General features: G+C 47.0%; 1 protein-coding gene across 3 annotated transcripts in view; it reads right to left on the minus strand.

The window, feature by feature from the left end:
- The window catches only part of GAB2 (GRB2 associated binding protein 2), a 77775-nt gene extending 61038 nt beyond the window's left edge, over window positions 1-16737 (minus strand). For all 3 annotated transcript variants that reach the window (XR_005699698.1, XM_040057188.2, XM_040057187.2), the window contains exon 1: window positions 16606-16737. Coding sequence is in view for 2 of the 3 variants with exons in the window: in XM_040057188.2 (XP_039913122.1) it covers window positions 16606-16677 (72 nt within the window). In the remaining variant the exon portion in view is untranslated. The remainder of the gene's footprint in view (window positions 1-16605) is intronic.
- Window positions 16738-18293: the final 1556 nt, after the last annotated feature.

Below are 18293 nucleotides of genomic sequence, written 5' to 3' on the forward strand. Positions count from 1 at the left end.
TGATTTATTTCAAGGAGAACAAAGGAAATTATAGAGGACACACGGGTTATGGAGAGCATGCACACTATGGGCAGAGCTGGACCACAATCCCAATATTGTCCTGGCACTGATACCTGTTGATGATATTTGTCCAGCACTGGAAAGAAGTGTGGTGAATTTTATGCAAAATGGAAAGACGGAGCAACTTGAAGGATGGCTGAGCCATTTTCAGCTTAGAAGCAAACTCACACTTGCATGCAACAGGCAATAAACTCAATCTGCTAAGAAAAGACAGGCTGTGTAAACTGAAAATGCCACCAGCAAGCAAACTCCAGCCCCAAGGCCCTTTTGCTGGTCTTAAGTTTAAAAACAACGACTGAATTTTGAAACCTCATTTGCTTCAGTGCTCTGTGACCTGGCTTTTTATTTTGAAATGTTAGAAAAGGACAGAAAAATAATAAAAAAAAAACGTAATCAGCCTTCCTTTGTTTAATAACAGCCTCCAAACCACTCAAAGTTCTTGAAACCGGTGAGATAACTGTCCTGATTTCAGAGAGGACGGGTGTGGGTGGCACCTCCCGGCACGGGAGGGGACGTTTGCATTGGCAGCAGAGGCAGAAAGCCTCCACACAACCTAGGGAAAAAAATGAAAGAAAAAAATAAAAAAACCCCAACAAACCAGCAAATAAACAAAAGCATTCCTAATAAACTGGAAATGTCATACTACATCAGGGATCACAAGATCGAGCCCAGAAAGGTCCAAGTGGCAAGAACATGCTGTTAAAAACAGATGGGAAAAACAAGCCGGGAAAGGTTGAGACTGTGTTTCTAAACTTCTGTTCCCAACACGGCTTTTTTTTTTGAGCTGTTGCTGGTGTGGCTGGGGAGACAGCAGGGTGAACTACCAGCTGTCTGCATCACCCCAAGAGTCCCTGTGGAAACCTTATAAGCAGGAGGATGCAGGAAAGAGTTTTACACTAAAATTCCTATTCAACAACTTTGGAAATGTAGCTTTTTCCAGCTTCCTAGGCGCAGGCTCACCACATGTGGAGTCAGGATAATAATACTGCTTTTAAAAGTTTTAGCCTTGGTTTTGTGGAGTCTTGCTTGGAATGGGATTTGCTCCTCACAGCACGGCTCTGTCCAGGCACAGTTTGAGGCTGGGTTTCTGGGATTCTCTGCAGCACATGGGGGGATGGCCCTGTCAGTCCTTCTGTGCTCATTCCTACTCATCTTAAGATGGACTTACAGAGACAGCTTCACCCAGCGCCATAAAACCAGGTGCTCAGTGACCAAATGACAAGTCATGTGCTGGGGAAAAGTGCGCTCCTGCTGACAACACCCTAAAGGTTACACATTACATGAAAAGGAGAAAGGAAGACTAAAATAAAATGGCCAGATGAGGGTACCAAAACAGCCTGCAGAGAGCTGTGCAGAGGAAACCTCTGTGCCTGCCACCTCCGTCCCAAAGGCGATTGGTGATGGAGCTCCCGATGACAAACTCCTAAGATACACCAGATGGTACCAGCTACTCCCTAAAGATGTCCAGAGGCCTTTCAATGTAACAAAATAACAAAAGTTTATTGTTCTGGAGGACTTTTTAAACGTAACTGTCTGTTCTGAGCACTGCATGCACAAGGACCTGTTTGGGGTTCACAATTTTCAGACGCATTCAAGCCAAGGTCTGTTATTCAGAGAAAAAGGGTCTAGCCTGGAAGAACTCAAATACTTCTGAGCTGCCGCACCTGGAAGATCTCAGAAGTATTTGTAAATATTGGGGTTTGGCTCAAGTGCCTTTTTATGCAGGAAGAGCGTGGGGGAAAACACTTTTTTAAGCACAAACCAAATGCTATTCTGAAATTTAACAAGTTCAACTGATTTCCTCTATTATTTTGCATTCCTTCATGCTTTAGGCTCCAGAAGATGCCTAAATATCCAAGTACATAGGCTGCCAGCACAGCTTTTCCAGCCCAGCAGGAAGTAGGAGATATCTTCAGGGAGAGCCTATTTTTGGAGAATTATCCAATTCCAAACTAAGCCTTCAAACTTTTTGTTGTTATTATCTGGATTAAGACAGCAGAGTGAGAGAGCTGAGGCATTCCCACAGATCACATTGCTCACACTCCTTGTTCTCAGTGGCGGAAGTGGGGTTTTGTATGGATGCAGTCCACGGCTGGAAGTCCAGGGCTAAGGTCCTGGGGGTTTGTTGATGTCCTGAGCTGATACATGGGCACCTGGACACTTGGATGCAGACATGTTTAAATTTCAAAAACCAGTTCTTAATTCTGAAGAGCTTAGCCTGTGTGAAGCCAAAATGGACGGAGAAGACTATTTTCTCTTTTACCCAAAACACTCCAAGTGAAAAACATGTATATAACAAAGGATTGCATTACAATAGCTTTTCACATTACCTAACATGTCTGTAGAATCAGCAGCCAAGAGCAGGACATCCCAGAGCCCCCCTGCTGAACAACTAGATTACACTAAATTAATTGAAACATCCAGTGTTGGGGGTTTTTTTTCCCTTTTACAACTCCTATTTTATACGTTAAAAAACATTTAATAGCCATCCTTCAGCTCATTCCTTAAAATGAATAAATCAAACCAGAAACACTGGGGAGTATGCAACAACAACAACAACAACAACAAAATACTAAAACCCCCTTGGCTGAATTTAACTTCTATTAGAATCCTTAGTCATGATGGAAATGTATTTATAACCACAAATCTCCACTAAATTATCTTAACAGCCTCTAGCTGTTGCGCTGATGGCCGAAACAGCACAGTAAATTACTGTCTCACCGTACAAAATTATACACATCACTATTACACCATGTTTCAGTCCCAGCCTCTCAAAAGCAGAGCAGATTTATTCTTATTACCCAACTGAGCTCACCTACCAGCACACACATGTGCCCTTCCACGTGTGTACTCCCGAAACGGAGTAAATCCACTGATTTTGGCACAAACACCCTGCCCAGCACACAACAACCACTCACCTTTTCCCCCTCCTTTCCCACGTCTGACTTTCTGCTCATCAAGTTTTCCTGTCTGGCAGCTGCACTGAGTTTTTAAACAAGCTGAATTAACTCCTAACCTAATCCGATGAACTTCAAGGCAAGGCACGTGCGAGCGAACCTGGCTCAGGAAACTTGGAATTTCTCAGCACGAGACTGCAGGGACCGAGCATGCTGGGATGTAGCTTAGAAATGGGAAGATGAAGATGAGACTGAAGGATGTCGGTGTCTGGTTCCCAGCTCTGTGACAGAATTGTTGCAAGCCCTGAAATATTCACTTAGTCCCTGTACTGTAATTTCCCGCTTATAAGGCAGGGCCAGTAAAGATCCAATAGTCCTAAAGATCCAAGGAACCTGGTAGCCTAGGGGTGGAAAAGTTGGAAGTTCACTCAGTGATCAACCTCTTGTGCCAACTCTTTGCTCTACTGGGGTGTGCAAAAGTAAAATAATTTGTGTTTACAACCCATCTCCGTGTTATAATGCCAAGACCCTGGAATATTGAGGGTAGGCATATGAGTATTAGTGTGATAGTTCAAAGTGCAAGGACCAAAGCTTGGGGAAAAGAAAAGGAACCCAAGCCCAGGTCACACTACTGGGCTTTGGGGACAAAAAGGATAAAGGTGGGAAAATGGAAGAAGCAGCTATGATAATATCTGGGAAAATAAACTGACCAGGGATGAATGTCTGAGTTACAACTTGAAGAGCACCACAGCCATTTCTGATTGTGCTGTGGTGTCTTGTTTTCCATCAAATCAGTATTTTGTTGGTTTTTTTTTTTTAGTTTGGTTTGCATGGTTTTTTTTTGTTTCTAAATATATATAACAAGTCAAAAGTCTCCCACGCTTTGAAGGAAAGAAATCCAAGGTTTTGACCAGGCCTTTCTACACTGACAAAGAAGAGTCGAACCATGCCTAAATTACAGTTGACTCGGCAGCAATGTGCACAGCAGAGGGGAACACATAAACCCCAAACGTGTCATTCTGGCTTCTCACCTTCCTCCACAACCTGAGCTACGGTTGGTTAGTGGGAGGCTCCAGGTACAAAGAAATGCAAAGAACCGGCTTTAAAAGCTCTTCTTAATTACAAATGCAAATCTTGAAGTTTGTCCTTCCCAAGTGGTATTCAACAACTAAATTCTATCTGAAATTCCAAGTGTATCAGAGCAACAGGCCCACACTTCATCCCACAAGCCTTAATGACAATATTTAACAGCACCGAGCTGGTCATGGCAGATTTTCCCAAGAAGCAGGATGGACAGAGAAAAAACACCAACCCAACATTGTCATGAAATACCCTACTTAACCAAAAACTCATAAAAAAGCATCATGAACAACCTACACATTGCACAGGTCAGGATTTGCTTTATGTCTCTTTTTCAGTCCCAGCTCAGAGTAATGCATGAAGCCCAAGACAAACACTCATTGTCAACTCCCTGTGAACATCTAACACACACTCCTAAGCACAGAGTATTTTGTAAAGCACTGTCCATGACACCAACCAGTAAGACACTCTTCCTTCTGCAGCATGAGGCACCTTCAGTATTAAAAAACCCCAAACAAATAAACCTTGCAGGCAACCTTTTTCTCTACACATGACTGTCTTCAAATCTTGCTCCTCAACACACCTCCCTGTGACGGCATATGATACGTCAGCCCATCTGCACGCCAGTTGGCTGTACTGATTTGATGCTAAAAAGTGTATTGATTGATTCCCAGTCAAAGCCTCAGCCAACATGTTTTGCAAGCGTTTGGGAGAACAGCCTTATCCTTCCAGGCCCTCCCTCCCTTGGGCTGACTTTGAAGGGAGTGTAAGGCAGCGGCTGAAAATGGCTTTGGGAGCAACTCTATGGCTGTGGTGCTGGATCTAGCTAGTCTTGGACCAATGCACACCCCATTACAGGTGGAAACTCGCTGAAAAGGAAAGAGCGCGATCTCTTGGAAAGACCCATCCTCAACTGTTCAACTGCTTTAAACCTCAAAATAACCAATGTTATTCCTTTCCAGTGTTTTCTTCATGCTATCAACTTCTAAAATTGCCGAGATTCACATTATTCATATCTCATCTACTTTATAAAGTGCAAATTCAGAGTTGGTAGGAGGAGGCAGCTTCTTCACCTTTGCACATCAACAGCACAGGCAGAACTTGCTGAAGGATGAAGAAACAAAAAGATCTTACAAGCTTTAACATCAGTGATCTGCATTTGACACCAAGGGGTCAGACACATCTGGTCACCTCTCCAAGAATGGGTTCCCAGATGGGATGGGACATCACTCTCTTCAGTGATGTGCCAAAATGCTTTGGGCCCCTTCCTGAAGAAGGATCCTGGGGTGCTCACATAAGAAGTCCCACAAACCAAGCTCAAATGCTGCCCCGCCTCTGCATGGACAGCAGCCCTGAAGACTTTTATCAGGGCACTTTCTCATTCACTTTCCTTGGAAGGTGGCTGTCCTTTGCTGCTTTGGAGGCCTGTTGTGTAAAGCTTTCCCAGGCTCCTAATCACTCTCATCACCCTTCTCCAAAGACGCTGGTGTCAGGGGTCCACCCACACACACATTGCTTCAGGATAATATCCTGATCACTGGCAGAAAAACTTCCTGCTCTCTGTCCTGCCTCACTTCATGCACAGAGGGCTCAGAGAAGGACCTGAACAGATAAGGCTCAGTTAAAACCTCAACTGGCAATTTTGAAGGCTTGAGCAGGGACCAGCCTACATAATTCCTCAGCATCTCCTGCTGGTCAGGACAGCTAAAATACCCCTGTCAGTCTGTAAATCCCATATCTTCTGCATCGCTTCTTTTTTTTCCTTTCAGTTCTATTTTTTATTTATTCCCCACCCTCAAAGGCTTTAAGGAGCCACAATCACAGAGCACTCACTGTCTGCAAGGCTTGCCCCCGTGGATAACATAAAGCCATGTTGGAGGTAGCAGTGGGGCTCAGCTGCCAGCTCTGCACCCCTCTCTCCTGCCACCCTGGCCCTGTGCCCTGACCCCCAAAACAATGAGCTCTTCTATTCCCCACAGCCCGCTGGAAACTCCGGCCTGACATGACGTGTGGTGGACAGGGAAGGCGAGACGGGGGGAGAACACAAGCCTCAAGTCATCGATTCTTCTTGGGTCAAAGCAAACGAGGTTTTCCTGGGAGCTTCCTATCTGGAGGGAGCTATTTAGGAACAACAGAATGACCCAGAATCAAAGGAGCTGTGTGCAGTGTTGATGGCATGGAAGTAGAGCAGCTGTTTTATGCTGTCAATCAGCCAGAAGGGGCATTTACAGAGGGGCACTTATGGAAGGGGCACGGAGAAGAAAAGGCTCTTGGGAGACCTCATTGTGGCCTTCCAGTACTTATAAAAAAGAAGAAGAGTTTGTTTTTACACAGGCAGACAGTGGTAGGAAAAGGGGGAAGAGTTTTAAAGAAAAGAGGAGAGATTTACATTAGACGTTAGGAAGAAATTCTTTACTGTGAGGGTGGTGAGGCACTGGCACAGGTTGCTCAGAGAAGCTGTGGATGTGATGCTCCTGGAAATATACAAGGCCAAGTTGGATGAGCTCTGAGCCACCTGGTCTAGTGGAAGGTGTCCCTGCCCATGGCAGGGGGGTGGGACTAGGTGATCTTTAAGGTTGCTTCCAACCCAAACCACTGTGATTCCATGATTCTATGGTTTATTGTACTTGCCCCTTCCTGTGTTGGACGGCTCTCAAACACAGCACCTGTGGGCAAGCAATGTGAGAAGAAAGGAGATCAGGAGTTGCTGACATGGCCTCTGCAGGAGTGGTAAGGGAGACTTTTAAATGGAGAGGCAACAACTGAAACCCTGAGCTGAATTGCATAGCCAACCTTCCCCTTTCCATGGGACACAGTTTCACACCAAGAGCATCCAGAGAGCAGTAAAACCACATATTTCTCCCTAAAAAATAAGAAAAAGAAAAAAAAAGCCAAAAGGTCCTTAAATAACTGTGTGGATGAAGATCTGAAGAACAGATCGGTAGCAATGACTAATAACCCCATTAAGCATCATTACTGAAATTATTATGAGATTAAAAAAAATGCAGACAAACTAAAGCATTGCCCAGTTCAACAGCAGCACACACTACTAAAGCTCCCATGTACTTGCAACACAGCTTTTCAAAGCTGGAAGTTTAAAAGACACCACAGAGCCACCAAGAGAGAGGCGAGAAACGAAGGCATACTAGTCACTTTTGGAAACGAGACATAACCCCTGGTTGGATATTATGTGAAGTGGCCAGAAAGTGGATTTAGCAAGTCAGCTTGCAACTTTTGGCAGCCACAGGAAAGTCCATTGGCTTGTTCTGAAGGTCAGTGGGGAACCAGAATGGGCAAGGCAGCAGCTGGGATCATCAGCAAAACTTAATCACTGAAAATCCATGCAATCCAGGAGACCGCAAATCTTTGACTCAAAATGCTATTTCCATCTTACCATATGGATGCGGGACCTGGAACTCCACCAAAGAAATGTCTAAATGCCTTCCAAAGCAAACGCCTTTGGAAAATACCAGGTTTAAATGGAATAAGATGCATAACAAGTACTGAAATGCTATTAGGACAGTATCTTCGATCCAGAATACACGATGGAAATAGTTTGGATGTGTCCAAAGGGCGTGGGGAAGCAAAAGAAAGAATAAATAATAACCAAAAAAACCCAAGAAGATCACTCAGTCAACAGACTTCCATTTCTGTCAATAGATTATTATTTCTGTAATAGAGAGAACAAACATACAGCATTTAAAAATTCAAAGGCCATGTGGAGTCTGGAGCAGGCAGAGACAGAAAAGCTTTTGAAGCAACAGAAAAGAAGAAGCAATCTGAACATTTAATAAAGAAATGTCTACGAGCTGCTCCCAACTGGTCCTGCCTCAAAACCAGATTTAAACTATAAATAAAAATGTCCCATATCTGGCCCAAGAGACAACTTCCTATCCTGAACACGCATAATTTTGGGGTGAGAATATTCACACTGGGATGGAGAAGTTCATTTCTAGGTATTAGCATAATGCAGACAACCAGACTGATGCAAGACTTCCCAAATCAGAACCTGCTCCAGGAAAAGTGCACAAGAACTCAAAAAAAAAAAAAAAAAAAAAATAGGAACCAAATATGAAAATGCAAATCCAGAGATGAAATCAGCTTCCCCCTTTCCCCCTCAGGTTGCTGGATTTAGTCCAGATTCATTGGAGAAACAGGCACCGCTGGCTATCTTACACAGCAAGAAACATATGCTTCCAGCACTCAGATTTTCCTCCTGTCCTTTAAAGGCACAGCTTGCAGGCTAAAGACAGCTAAGAACAATTTTTTTGACTAAAGCTGCTTTTAAAATATTTTTTAAAAAAAATTCTATTTAAACACAGTGTGCATTTAAACTGTGCTATGACTAGATATGATTGATGACATATGTACGATGGCACTCTGCAGGCTTGCACACTGACCTTGAGGAAATCCTCTTTGTGCACTGCAAGGTCGTGGCAGGCACGCCTTGGTGCAACTGTGTGTGCCTGGCAGCATGCAAATGGTTTGAACCTCTTCTTCAGGTCTCAGGTCTGGTTTTTGTGAATCCACATGATGAATATTTGCTTTTTCTGTCACTAATCACAAATAAGAAAGCAAAGTGATCATAGAATCACAGAAGATCCTGAGCTGAAAGGGACCCACAGGGATCACTGAAGCCCAACTCCTGGCGTTGCACAGGACACCCCAAGAGTCAAACCATGTGCCCAAGAACATTGTCCAATTGCCTCTAGAACTCTGCCAAGCTTGGTGCTGTGACCACTTCCCTGGGGAAGTGCCCAAACTTCCCAAAGTGTTCCAGTGCCCAACCACCCTCTGGGTGAAGAACCTTTCCTAATACTCAGCCTAAACTTTCCCTGGCACAGTTTCATGCCATTCACTTGGTCCTGTCACTGGTCACCAGAGAGATCAGTGCCTGCCCCTCTGCTTCCATAGCAGTTGCAGACCACAATGAGGTCTCCCCTCAGTCTCCTGTTCTCCAGGCTGAGCAGACCAAGTGCCCTCAGCTGCTCCTTTTAAGGTTTCCCCTCCAGAGCCTTCACCATCTTTGTGGCCCTCCTCTGGGTGCTCTCTAACAGCTTTGTATCTTTCATACACAGCGGCACCCAAAACTGGCCCCAGCCCTCAAGGTGAGGCCGTCCCAGTGCAGAGCAGAGCGGGACAATCCCCTCCTTTGCCTGGCTGTAAATCAGGATGCTGTGCCTGATGCACCCCCGAGCAGAGCTGCCCCTCCTGGCTGCCAGGGCACTGACACACATTCAACTTTCTGCGCACCACGACCCCCAGGTCCTTTTCCGTGGCACTGATCTCCAGAATCTCATTCCCCTGGCTGCCTGTACATCCAGGGATGCCTCATGACAGGTGCAGAATCTGGTACTTTCCCTTGTTAAACTTCATATGGCTGGTGGTTGCCAGACCTCTAATTCGTCCAGATCTCTCTGTAGGGCCTCTCTGCTTTGGATGGAGTCAACAGCTCCTCCCAACTTATTACTATCCACAAACTTCTTTAGTATCCCTTTGAGTCCGGCACACAAGTAATTTTTTAAGATGTTGAAGTGCACTGGCCCTAAGACTGAGTCTTGCAGAACCCCACTAAAGATCAGTCACTAGCCATGCTCTCCACTGGCTCCATCTATAGAGCCTCCCACGTTCACTGCCAATTTGCTGTGGTTTAACCCATGATAACCACATGATAACCACAAAGCTGGTTTCACTTGGCAGCAAGGTGGAGAAACTACGCAGAACGGCAGGAAAATGTCTTTCAGCTCTGCTACTGCTCTATGGGGACCCTGAAGTAAATAAAAATCTCTCTCTCATTTCTTCCACCTCCTGAGATACATTTTGTTACCACTGTAAAGTGCTGAAAGATCCACCTAAGCATTATGATAGGAAAGTGAGACTTTAAAGACTTTAAAGGAATACTGAAAGGAAGGGTCATTTATATTAAAGGCAGTAATTTCCAAACCTTTTGGATCAACTCATCTCAGAAAGACTCTTGATGACCCTCATCATCCAAATCCCTGATAGATGCATTCTGTACTTCCCTGGACCATCTGCAATCTGTTTCCACAGCTTCACACATCCTCAGCAGCTCGTGAGCAGCTCAGATGCCCCTAGCTCAGGTAGATACCATAAAGCCAAGGTGAGTTTACAACTGTGGGAATGACCCTGAACACAAGTGGAGCCAAATCAGTAACTTGCTCTGTGCCTTGGTTTCCCCATCAGACCAGACCAGACCTCTCAGGGCAGATCTCCCCAAACACAGCACATGGAGCCCCAGTCGCCTCAGCTGCTACTGTAATACAGATAAATAATTTTTGTTCTGCCTTTGAGTCACTACTATAAATTATGTGCTTCAGTCTGGTAAACACTTTTGCATCATGTCTTCCATCTGATAGTTGCGAAAAGAAAAAGGGGAAAAAAATTGTTTCAGTATCACTTCTACTCTCTTTCAAAGAGAAACAAAGCCAGCCTCCTCGCACACTTTCCTTAAGTATTGTTTGTCTTTCTTAGTTCAACCTGTGCTTTTCTACCATCAATCTTCTACATCCACTGTGGGCTGCCAGGACAATCAGCCAACTCTGAAGTCATGACAGCTAGCTGAGGATTCACTCAAGCTGTCTTAGCAAAGCCAAAGTACCAGGAAAATACACCAGGTTCACCCCCCACACAGCACATGGGCTCCTTAGCTCTGTGGGCATGTCCACCTCCATCGATGCAATGCCACAGAACATGCACAGGTTAGTCCTGACCAAACCAGTTTTGGTTTCAGCAGCTGAAGAGCTGCCCCAGCAAGTGTGTTGGCAGCAAACAAAACAAAGACCGTCCACCTTCACAGCGAGCTGGGCTACAACAGCTCTGCTGCTTCTGAGATTTGTGGCTTCACATTGTACCTTACAGAGGTGTAAGAAATGTTGGGTTAGAGGCACCTCAGGAGGTTTCTAGTCCAGCCTTGCATCTGAGGTGTCACTAGATCAGGTCAGCTGGAATTTTCTTTAGCCCAGTCTTGAAAACCTCCAAAGACTGAGACCCTGCAGCCTCTGCGGGAACCTGCTCCTTTACACCATGACCCTCTTACTGGAGGGACTTTCCTAAGACACAGCCTGAACCTACAAAGCTGGATGGTGGTTGTTGCTCCTTCTTTTGTCACCTTCAACAATCACTAATAGTTTGACTCCATCGTTCCCACAACCATCCTTCAAGTATCTGCCTGCTACTGGATCACAATTATCCTGATGAAAAGACAATCACCACCTGAATGTTTCCAGAAAATGCTACAAGTGGGCGAAGTAATGCAGCCCCATACTCGAAAAATATGGACCCCAAAAGGAGGTTGTAGGGAAGAGGTCGTGTGCTTTGACTCATCAGCAATGATGCAGCAGAGAAATGAGTTAGAGAGCGGGACCTTTGCGCAGCATTGCACAAGAGAGCTGGTGTAGCAGGAGTGCTGGCAGGCACTGCCTCTCTGCAAGCAAAATGCACCCCCTGACCTGCAAAACCTTCTCTGGTGGAGCAAGTGTTCGTCCCTCCTCTGAATCACGGGGCAGATGACAATAGCTAAAATATATGATGGTCTTTTGGAATCGAGCTGGGAGATTACATGGGAGGAGCAGGGTGCAGCAAGGCAGTGTGACAGATGGAGTAAGTCATGGACTTCAGCGCAACCAAAACTTTCTACCAAGAACTTGTCAGAGGACTTCCCTGAGTCCCATCAGGAGATCCAGGTGATACAATTACTGCCCTTAAACCTCTTAGCTATCCCTCCCTCCCTCCAGGCTCAAAATCCATAAATTCACCTAAATCACGACTGGAAGGAACTTCTGGAGAACTTGTCAAATTTATTCCACTGTCTGAAAACAGATTCAGCTCTCTGAAGTGGAGTTTGGCCAACCTGCACTTCAGAACTGCCATGATGGAGACTCCAAGCCCATCCCAAAACATCTGTTCCACTGCTCCACTCCTCTGGCAATCAGAGGTTAGGAAGTTTTTCCTACACTTGTTTCCCTCGCTGCAGTTCAAGCTCAGCACTTCTTGGCCTCCAATCACCAGACATGGAGAACAGTTTACTCCCTTCCCCTTCACAGCTACCTTTGGCATACTTGAGGACTCTTATTTCTCCTCTCAGCTCTCTCATCCCTTAACAACCCCATTTCCTTCAGTCTTTCTGTTGTCCATATTTCTGCTCATTTTTTTGGTGCTTTTCTCTGGTGTGTCTGCAACTATTTCCTATTTTTATTAGTGGGTAGAGCATCCTGAATGAGGCATGGCACAGCTGAGCATGGGAGTGACCAATTAAAACTCCTTAGAGAGAAGAGGGGAAAAAAAAGGAGACAATTTTGCACAATACCTATCTTTTGTACTTTGCTGCAGAATAAAGAGATGTTCTTTCTTCTCCCTCCTATAAAATTTCATCCCAATCAGCACTGTGCCAAACTCCACACGGCATTTCCACCACTTGACAGCCTATGATATCTCTGCACAAATGGTCCTACTTCAGTCCACAACCCACATTCTCATTTAAGGAAGACATCCTTACAATGAATTTTCAGGTGGGATATGAAGGATCTATTTCAGGAACCAAAATAAGCCCTCCATCAAGGAGTTGCCCCTAGGAATAGGGCTGCAATCAGTAAATCAACTCTTTACCCTCCTCTTGCTTGTCCTGTCGGAGAGCAGCAGCTCTTGCAATGACCTTGATTAAACTGTTTTTGCTTGATGTAAGAACGACATTGATTCACAAAGCCAAACCCAGATAAACCAGCTGGGAAGAAAAAAAACCAAAAAAACCCAAAAAACCAAACCCAAAGCACTAAAGGACTGTTAAAACCGGTACACGACGAGAAGCTTTTGTTTTAGTCCGATCTGCAGACATACATCTCAGCGAGACAGAAAATACTCTGACTTCATGGTACATAAATGAGCAGGCAGAGCACTCTGATCCAACGATAGGGAGCTGAGCCGCTCTACGACAGCACTTATTTTTCACAGTGCTTCCCTGCCAGACAGTCCACCCCCGAGCCCATGGTGCCGGGCAGCAGGCAGACACAAAACACTGCTCTAAACCCACGTCTAACACAGGAGACAACAGACAGGCACGTCCAGCAGGAGAGGACCAGGAGACAGTGAGTCAGTACAGGACCAGCACAACATGCACTGGTCTCAGCTCACTGGTCACAACTAAAGCTCAGGGTTTTGTTTAGGGATTTTTTTTTTTTTTTTTTTTTTTTTTTTTTTTTTTTTTTTTTTTTTCCTCCACATGTGTTTTAAGGAGGAGCCAGGAGGGGAATTAAAAGACAGTTCTGTGCTTCTGTGCTTTGTGGCTGCATACAAGGAGACCCTTTCATGCATGAAAGTCAGAAAGGTAAAAGGTAGGGACAGGCTTTTTAATAGGGTCTGTAGCAACAGGACATGGGAGAATGGTTTTAAACTGAAAGAGGGTAGATTCAGACCAGCTATGAGGAAGAAAATTTTTTAAAATGGGGCTGGTGAAACACGGGCACAGGCTGCCCAGAGAGGTGGTAGATGCTCCATCCCTGGGAACATACAAGGCCAGGCTGAACAGGGCTCTGAGGAACCTGGTCTAGTTGAAGATGTCCCTGCTCACTGCCAGGGGATCAGGACAGTCGAGTTTTAAACATCTCTTCCAGCCCAAACCATTCTATGATGGTGCAAAAAGTGTTTGAAAAAAAGCAATTAAGCAAGAGGACTAGGGAGCTTGATGTCCCAAGCAGAACAGAGGGGAAAAGAGATATTTTGGTACTTCAATTACTTTTAACCTTCAGTTGTTTGCTTAGCTTTTATTATCAATATTACAGTAGCATTTACAGCCAAACTGCTCAGAGTTTACATGAACCCCTGTCTGCAGCTATGAGACTGAAAAAAGGTATACTTTGTCTCAACCTTTAAACAGTCATTGTTTGATCATCTGAATGCCCCTCAACAGATGAGAAACTCACAACACTGTTATTTCCTGGAGTGTTGTACAAATATGTCCCACAATCTCACAAAAACACAATCCTCTGAAGTGAAGCAGAGCAGGTATTGCTGTAAATGCAGACTAATGCTGCATAGACCAGGTGTGGAGAAGAGTCCCTTTTCCCAATCACCCTGGGTGGAAGTTAGAGAGAAAATTTAGTACTTTCTTTTCTTGCCATAGATTTACTTGAAAACTAAAAGCAAAACTGGGCTTATAAAAGCACAGCACTTCAAGGACAGCATTAGCAACACACCCATGTGCAGACACATACATTTGAAATGCACTTGTCAAAGAAAAAATAAATCTATCCTCTACCCTGTGTCAATACAGCCAGAGCAGGAACTTCAAACCCCATTAGCAGCATCCTGCAGCCAGAGATTTCTCCTTTGAGGTCTCAAAGCAGAACATAAACCGAAGCTATAAGGAAAATGGCAAAGCCAGCGATTCAGCACCTTCCCTTTGAGGCCGTTCAAAAGCTGGCGTAAATCACCTTTTGTGCACGAAAACCAAAGTCCAACCATGTGGGTTTATTGTGCACAAAGGCAGGTTTTACAGGAGGAAAGCCTGGGCTTTCATCCTCAGGCTCTGGACCAGCAAGCTGCTCTGAACTACTCTGGAGGAAAACCTGATCCACACACACACCAACACCCTGAATGCACACCACAGCTACATAAATACAGTATCAATAATAACTCATTAAAAAGCAAAGGGACGGGGCACCGCCAAGTGAGACACAGTCCAAACTGAGCTTTCAAATCCAGCCACCGATGCAGGAAGCTGGTGCAACTGGTGTGACTGGAAGGGAAGTCCCACTGACCACAGCGCCGGGACCGCTGCGGCGCAGAGATCCCCTCGAGTGACATCTGCCCAAGCATCGCTTCCTGCCCCACGGAGGCTGTGTGGGATGGCTGGGCACATCTCGGCATGGCCGCATTTCCTCTTGGGAGAACAAGGATGTTTTGAAAACACAGGTTGCTTGCAAAGCACTTTGGGATGTATGTGGATGAAAAGCACTCTTATGTACATCGATAATTAGCACTAACCACCGGCGTGTCACACCCTCCATGTACAGCATTTAGCAGATTTATTCAGCTCTTGCTGGAATGCCAGAGCACAAGCTGGATATTCAGACAGTGATGTGAGCACCCTTTCATGGGGCAGATGCCGGGGAGATAATGATGTTTGATGAGTTAAGGCCATTGGTGACTCAGGATCAGCAATTAGTTGATTTCTGCGGGAGGAAGGTGCTTTGCTCCATTAAGCTAAAAGCATCCTCCACAGTTCAGCGTGCACAGAGTCATTCTGTCCACCTCCCACAAAGCCTGCCTACGTTCATTAGGGGTTTGATACTTCCCACATAAACACTCAGGTTTACCTTACCAGACTCCCTAGCAGTTCCATCCCACAGCCCTGTGCCAACTTGATACTCCCTGGAAGAGCGTAAGGCACACAAGGAAAGGACTGCCAAGAGCAACTGGACACACAGTCTAATGCAAAGGGATGTGGTACCACTGATGTCCATAGGGCAGAGCCCATTTTGGGCAAGGCTAGTAACACTATCACAAATCAGACCCAAACCCAGTCCTGCTCTAGCCTGCAGTACGGGACTACAGACATCCATCTCCCTCCCAAGGGCAGGCAGTGATGCTGCCATCAATCAATAACGGGCACAGGGGAGACACCAGCTGCACTTGTTCTGCCTGCCATTCCCGAAATGCACGCAAGCAAAAGCAACAGGACCAAAGGATGATCTGGCTGGTGCTCCCCCAGGAAGGGACAGCTTCCAGCTCCCTCACAGAGGCGGCATTCCAGTCATCTGAAGGCTGGCTGAGGCAGGTCATTGGTGTCAGAGAGTGGGACCCTTGACATGCTGGGGAGCGATGTGCCGAGTCATAGGACGGCGGCGCGTTTCCGAGCGCTAACGCTCGTGGCACATGGCAGGACTATCAGGAGGAGAACAGTTATTTCTTTCAGTGAGTGGGGAATGTGACAGAGCTGGCATTTGGACCCTCTTTTCACAACTTCTTTGAAGTGTTTGATCTCAGCCGCTAACGACACAAAGGCTATCGAAGCGCTACTGGTGCTATCTTCAAAGGGTTCGGACGTTCAATGATTAATAGGAGCCCTGCACGGGATGGGGGAGAGCGACTGCTATGGGAATGTTGGGGGGGATCCAAGATGCGTTAGTACCTTTACTCCTTCGGACCAAGGCTCTCCCAGCCTCCCCTAAAACAGACGGCTTCGAAGGCGGGGGTGTGACCGTCGCAGGTCCCGGGCGAGCCCGGCCACCGCGGGGCGCAGCCAGAGCGGCCCCAGCGCCGAGCGACCGCTCCGGCCGCGCCGTCACCGCCCACCCCCCCAGCCCGGGACAGGAACAAGTCCGGGGGCTCGGAGATGCTCCCACCGCCTTTCCCGAGCGGTGGGAAGCCAGGAGCGGTCGTTCCCCGCCCGGGCAAGGAGCATCCCCGCCCTGCCGAGCCTCCGCGGTGCCGGGAGAGGCGACGGCAGGTGCACCCGGGCTGGCGGCGGGGGAGCGGGGACGGGAGCGGGGGAGACGGATCCCGGCTTTCCCGGGGCCGGGGTAAGGATGAGATGGGGTGGGCTGAGACTTACGTATCTCCGTAACTTCTTCTCCGGCGGTGACTTTCGGAGCCAGCCCGAGCACACCACCTCCCCGCCGCTCATCGCGGCAGCCGGGCGCCGCCGGGCGCTGCCTCCCGGCGCTCAGCGCCGGCCGCGCCGGCCCATGGAGGGCGGGCGGGGTGGGTGGGTGAGCGGACGGATGGATGGATGGATGGGTGGATGGGTGGGTGGAGGGAGGGAGGGAAAAAGGGAGGGAGGAATGTGGAAGGATGGATGGGGGGGGGGCGGCGAGCGCCTCCCCCCGCCGCCGCGGCCGCTCGGCTGCGAGCGGGGAAGCAGGAAACTGGCTCCTTCCCGGCTCACCACGCCTCCGCCCGCCCGGCGCCCCGCCAGCCGTGTTAAAGACACAAACCCCGCCGGGAGAGGGGCTGCCCGGCCCCACACCGCCCCCGAGGGGCTGCCGCTCCTCCCTGTCCCCCCCCGACACTCATACAGCGCCTACGGAGAAACTTTGTCCATACTGCAGCAGGTGATCTCCAGCAGCGCAACGTTTCCTTAATTAAAAAGTACAGCTCCCGACAAACCTCTCCCCCGTAAGGTTTCATTAACCCAGGACCCTTCCACTCTCTTGATGGAAAAAGTCCTTCTCACCTCGGAAAGGCGAGGCTGGCTTTAGCCTCGCTGCGCTCAGGGGCTTGTGCCTGAGATGAAGGTGCCATGGGAAAACAAAGAGGTTGAGCAAGAAACAGCCTAACACCAGTGATGCCAAAAACCTTCCTGGAGGAAAAAAAAAATAGCAATAAAAAACCACGAGGGGAATCAATAAAAGCTTCGTATTTTATTATTGATTTTTAAGTAATGGAGCAGTGGCCACTGAAAGGGGATTTGACTGCCATTGGAGTCTCATGCCGACAAGCCGGGTTTTGTATTACAGTGTATTATACCCTGGCTGAGATTCACTATCAACTTTCAGATCTAGAAACACTGTACATTTCAAAGCTTGATCCTCTCCTCCCCAGCTCAGGCAGTAATAAAACGCTCCTCCACAGCCCTTCGAGTTGGGTTATGTATGCTCTAACCTCCTTTTCACAGCACCCTTTAAAGCAAAACTTGGGCATGGCACCCATAAAAGCTGAGTCCTTTCAGCCCATGCTCACGTGGAAAACACAACCCATTTGCTAGGGATGGATTTCTAAGACCTGTCTCTATACAACACCTCTGCCCCAAACCTGCTCGGGCACATTCAGTCATCCCTGCCTCAGCTTCCCTGCCTGTCCAAACCTCTGTGGGCAGGGATGGTCCCTCCTTAGGTGTTTGTGCTGTAGCTGGTGCAATAACAACTCCACGCTGGCTGGATGTGCTACTGTATGTCACACAACAACAACCTTTATATAATGCCACTCGAGCAGGGATCTTGCATCACTTTGGAGCAGTAATTGCAACTTGCAGTGCCTCTGGGAGGTAGGAACAACACCTCTTTTCAAGATGGGGACAGCACGGTTAAGCCATATGTTGTTTATCGTCTTTGTGAATGCATAAAGTAGGGGAATAACCCCTTACAGAACAAGTCAGCCATTTGTTAGGAATGTATTTTCTAAACAGCTTTGTTTTTCTGCCAATGAAATGCAAAGGCTAAATAGGAAGATTTTTCTACCTTCTCACTACCCAAAGGAAGGGCTTGATCCTATCCCAGCGCTGAGCAATCTCTGCAGAGAGAT

Source organism: Hirundo rustica, chromosome 2 (genome assembly GCF_015227805.2).
Source record: "Hirundo rustica isolate bHirRus1 chromosome 2, bHirRus1.pri.v3, whole genome shotgun sequence".
In the NCBI taxonomy this organism is placed as follows: domain Eukaryota; kingdom Metazoa; phylum Chordata; class Aves; order Passeriformes; family Hirundinidae; genus Hirundo; species Hirundo rustica.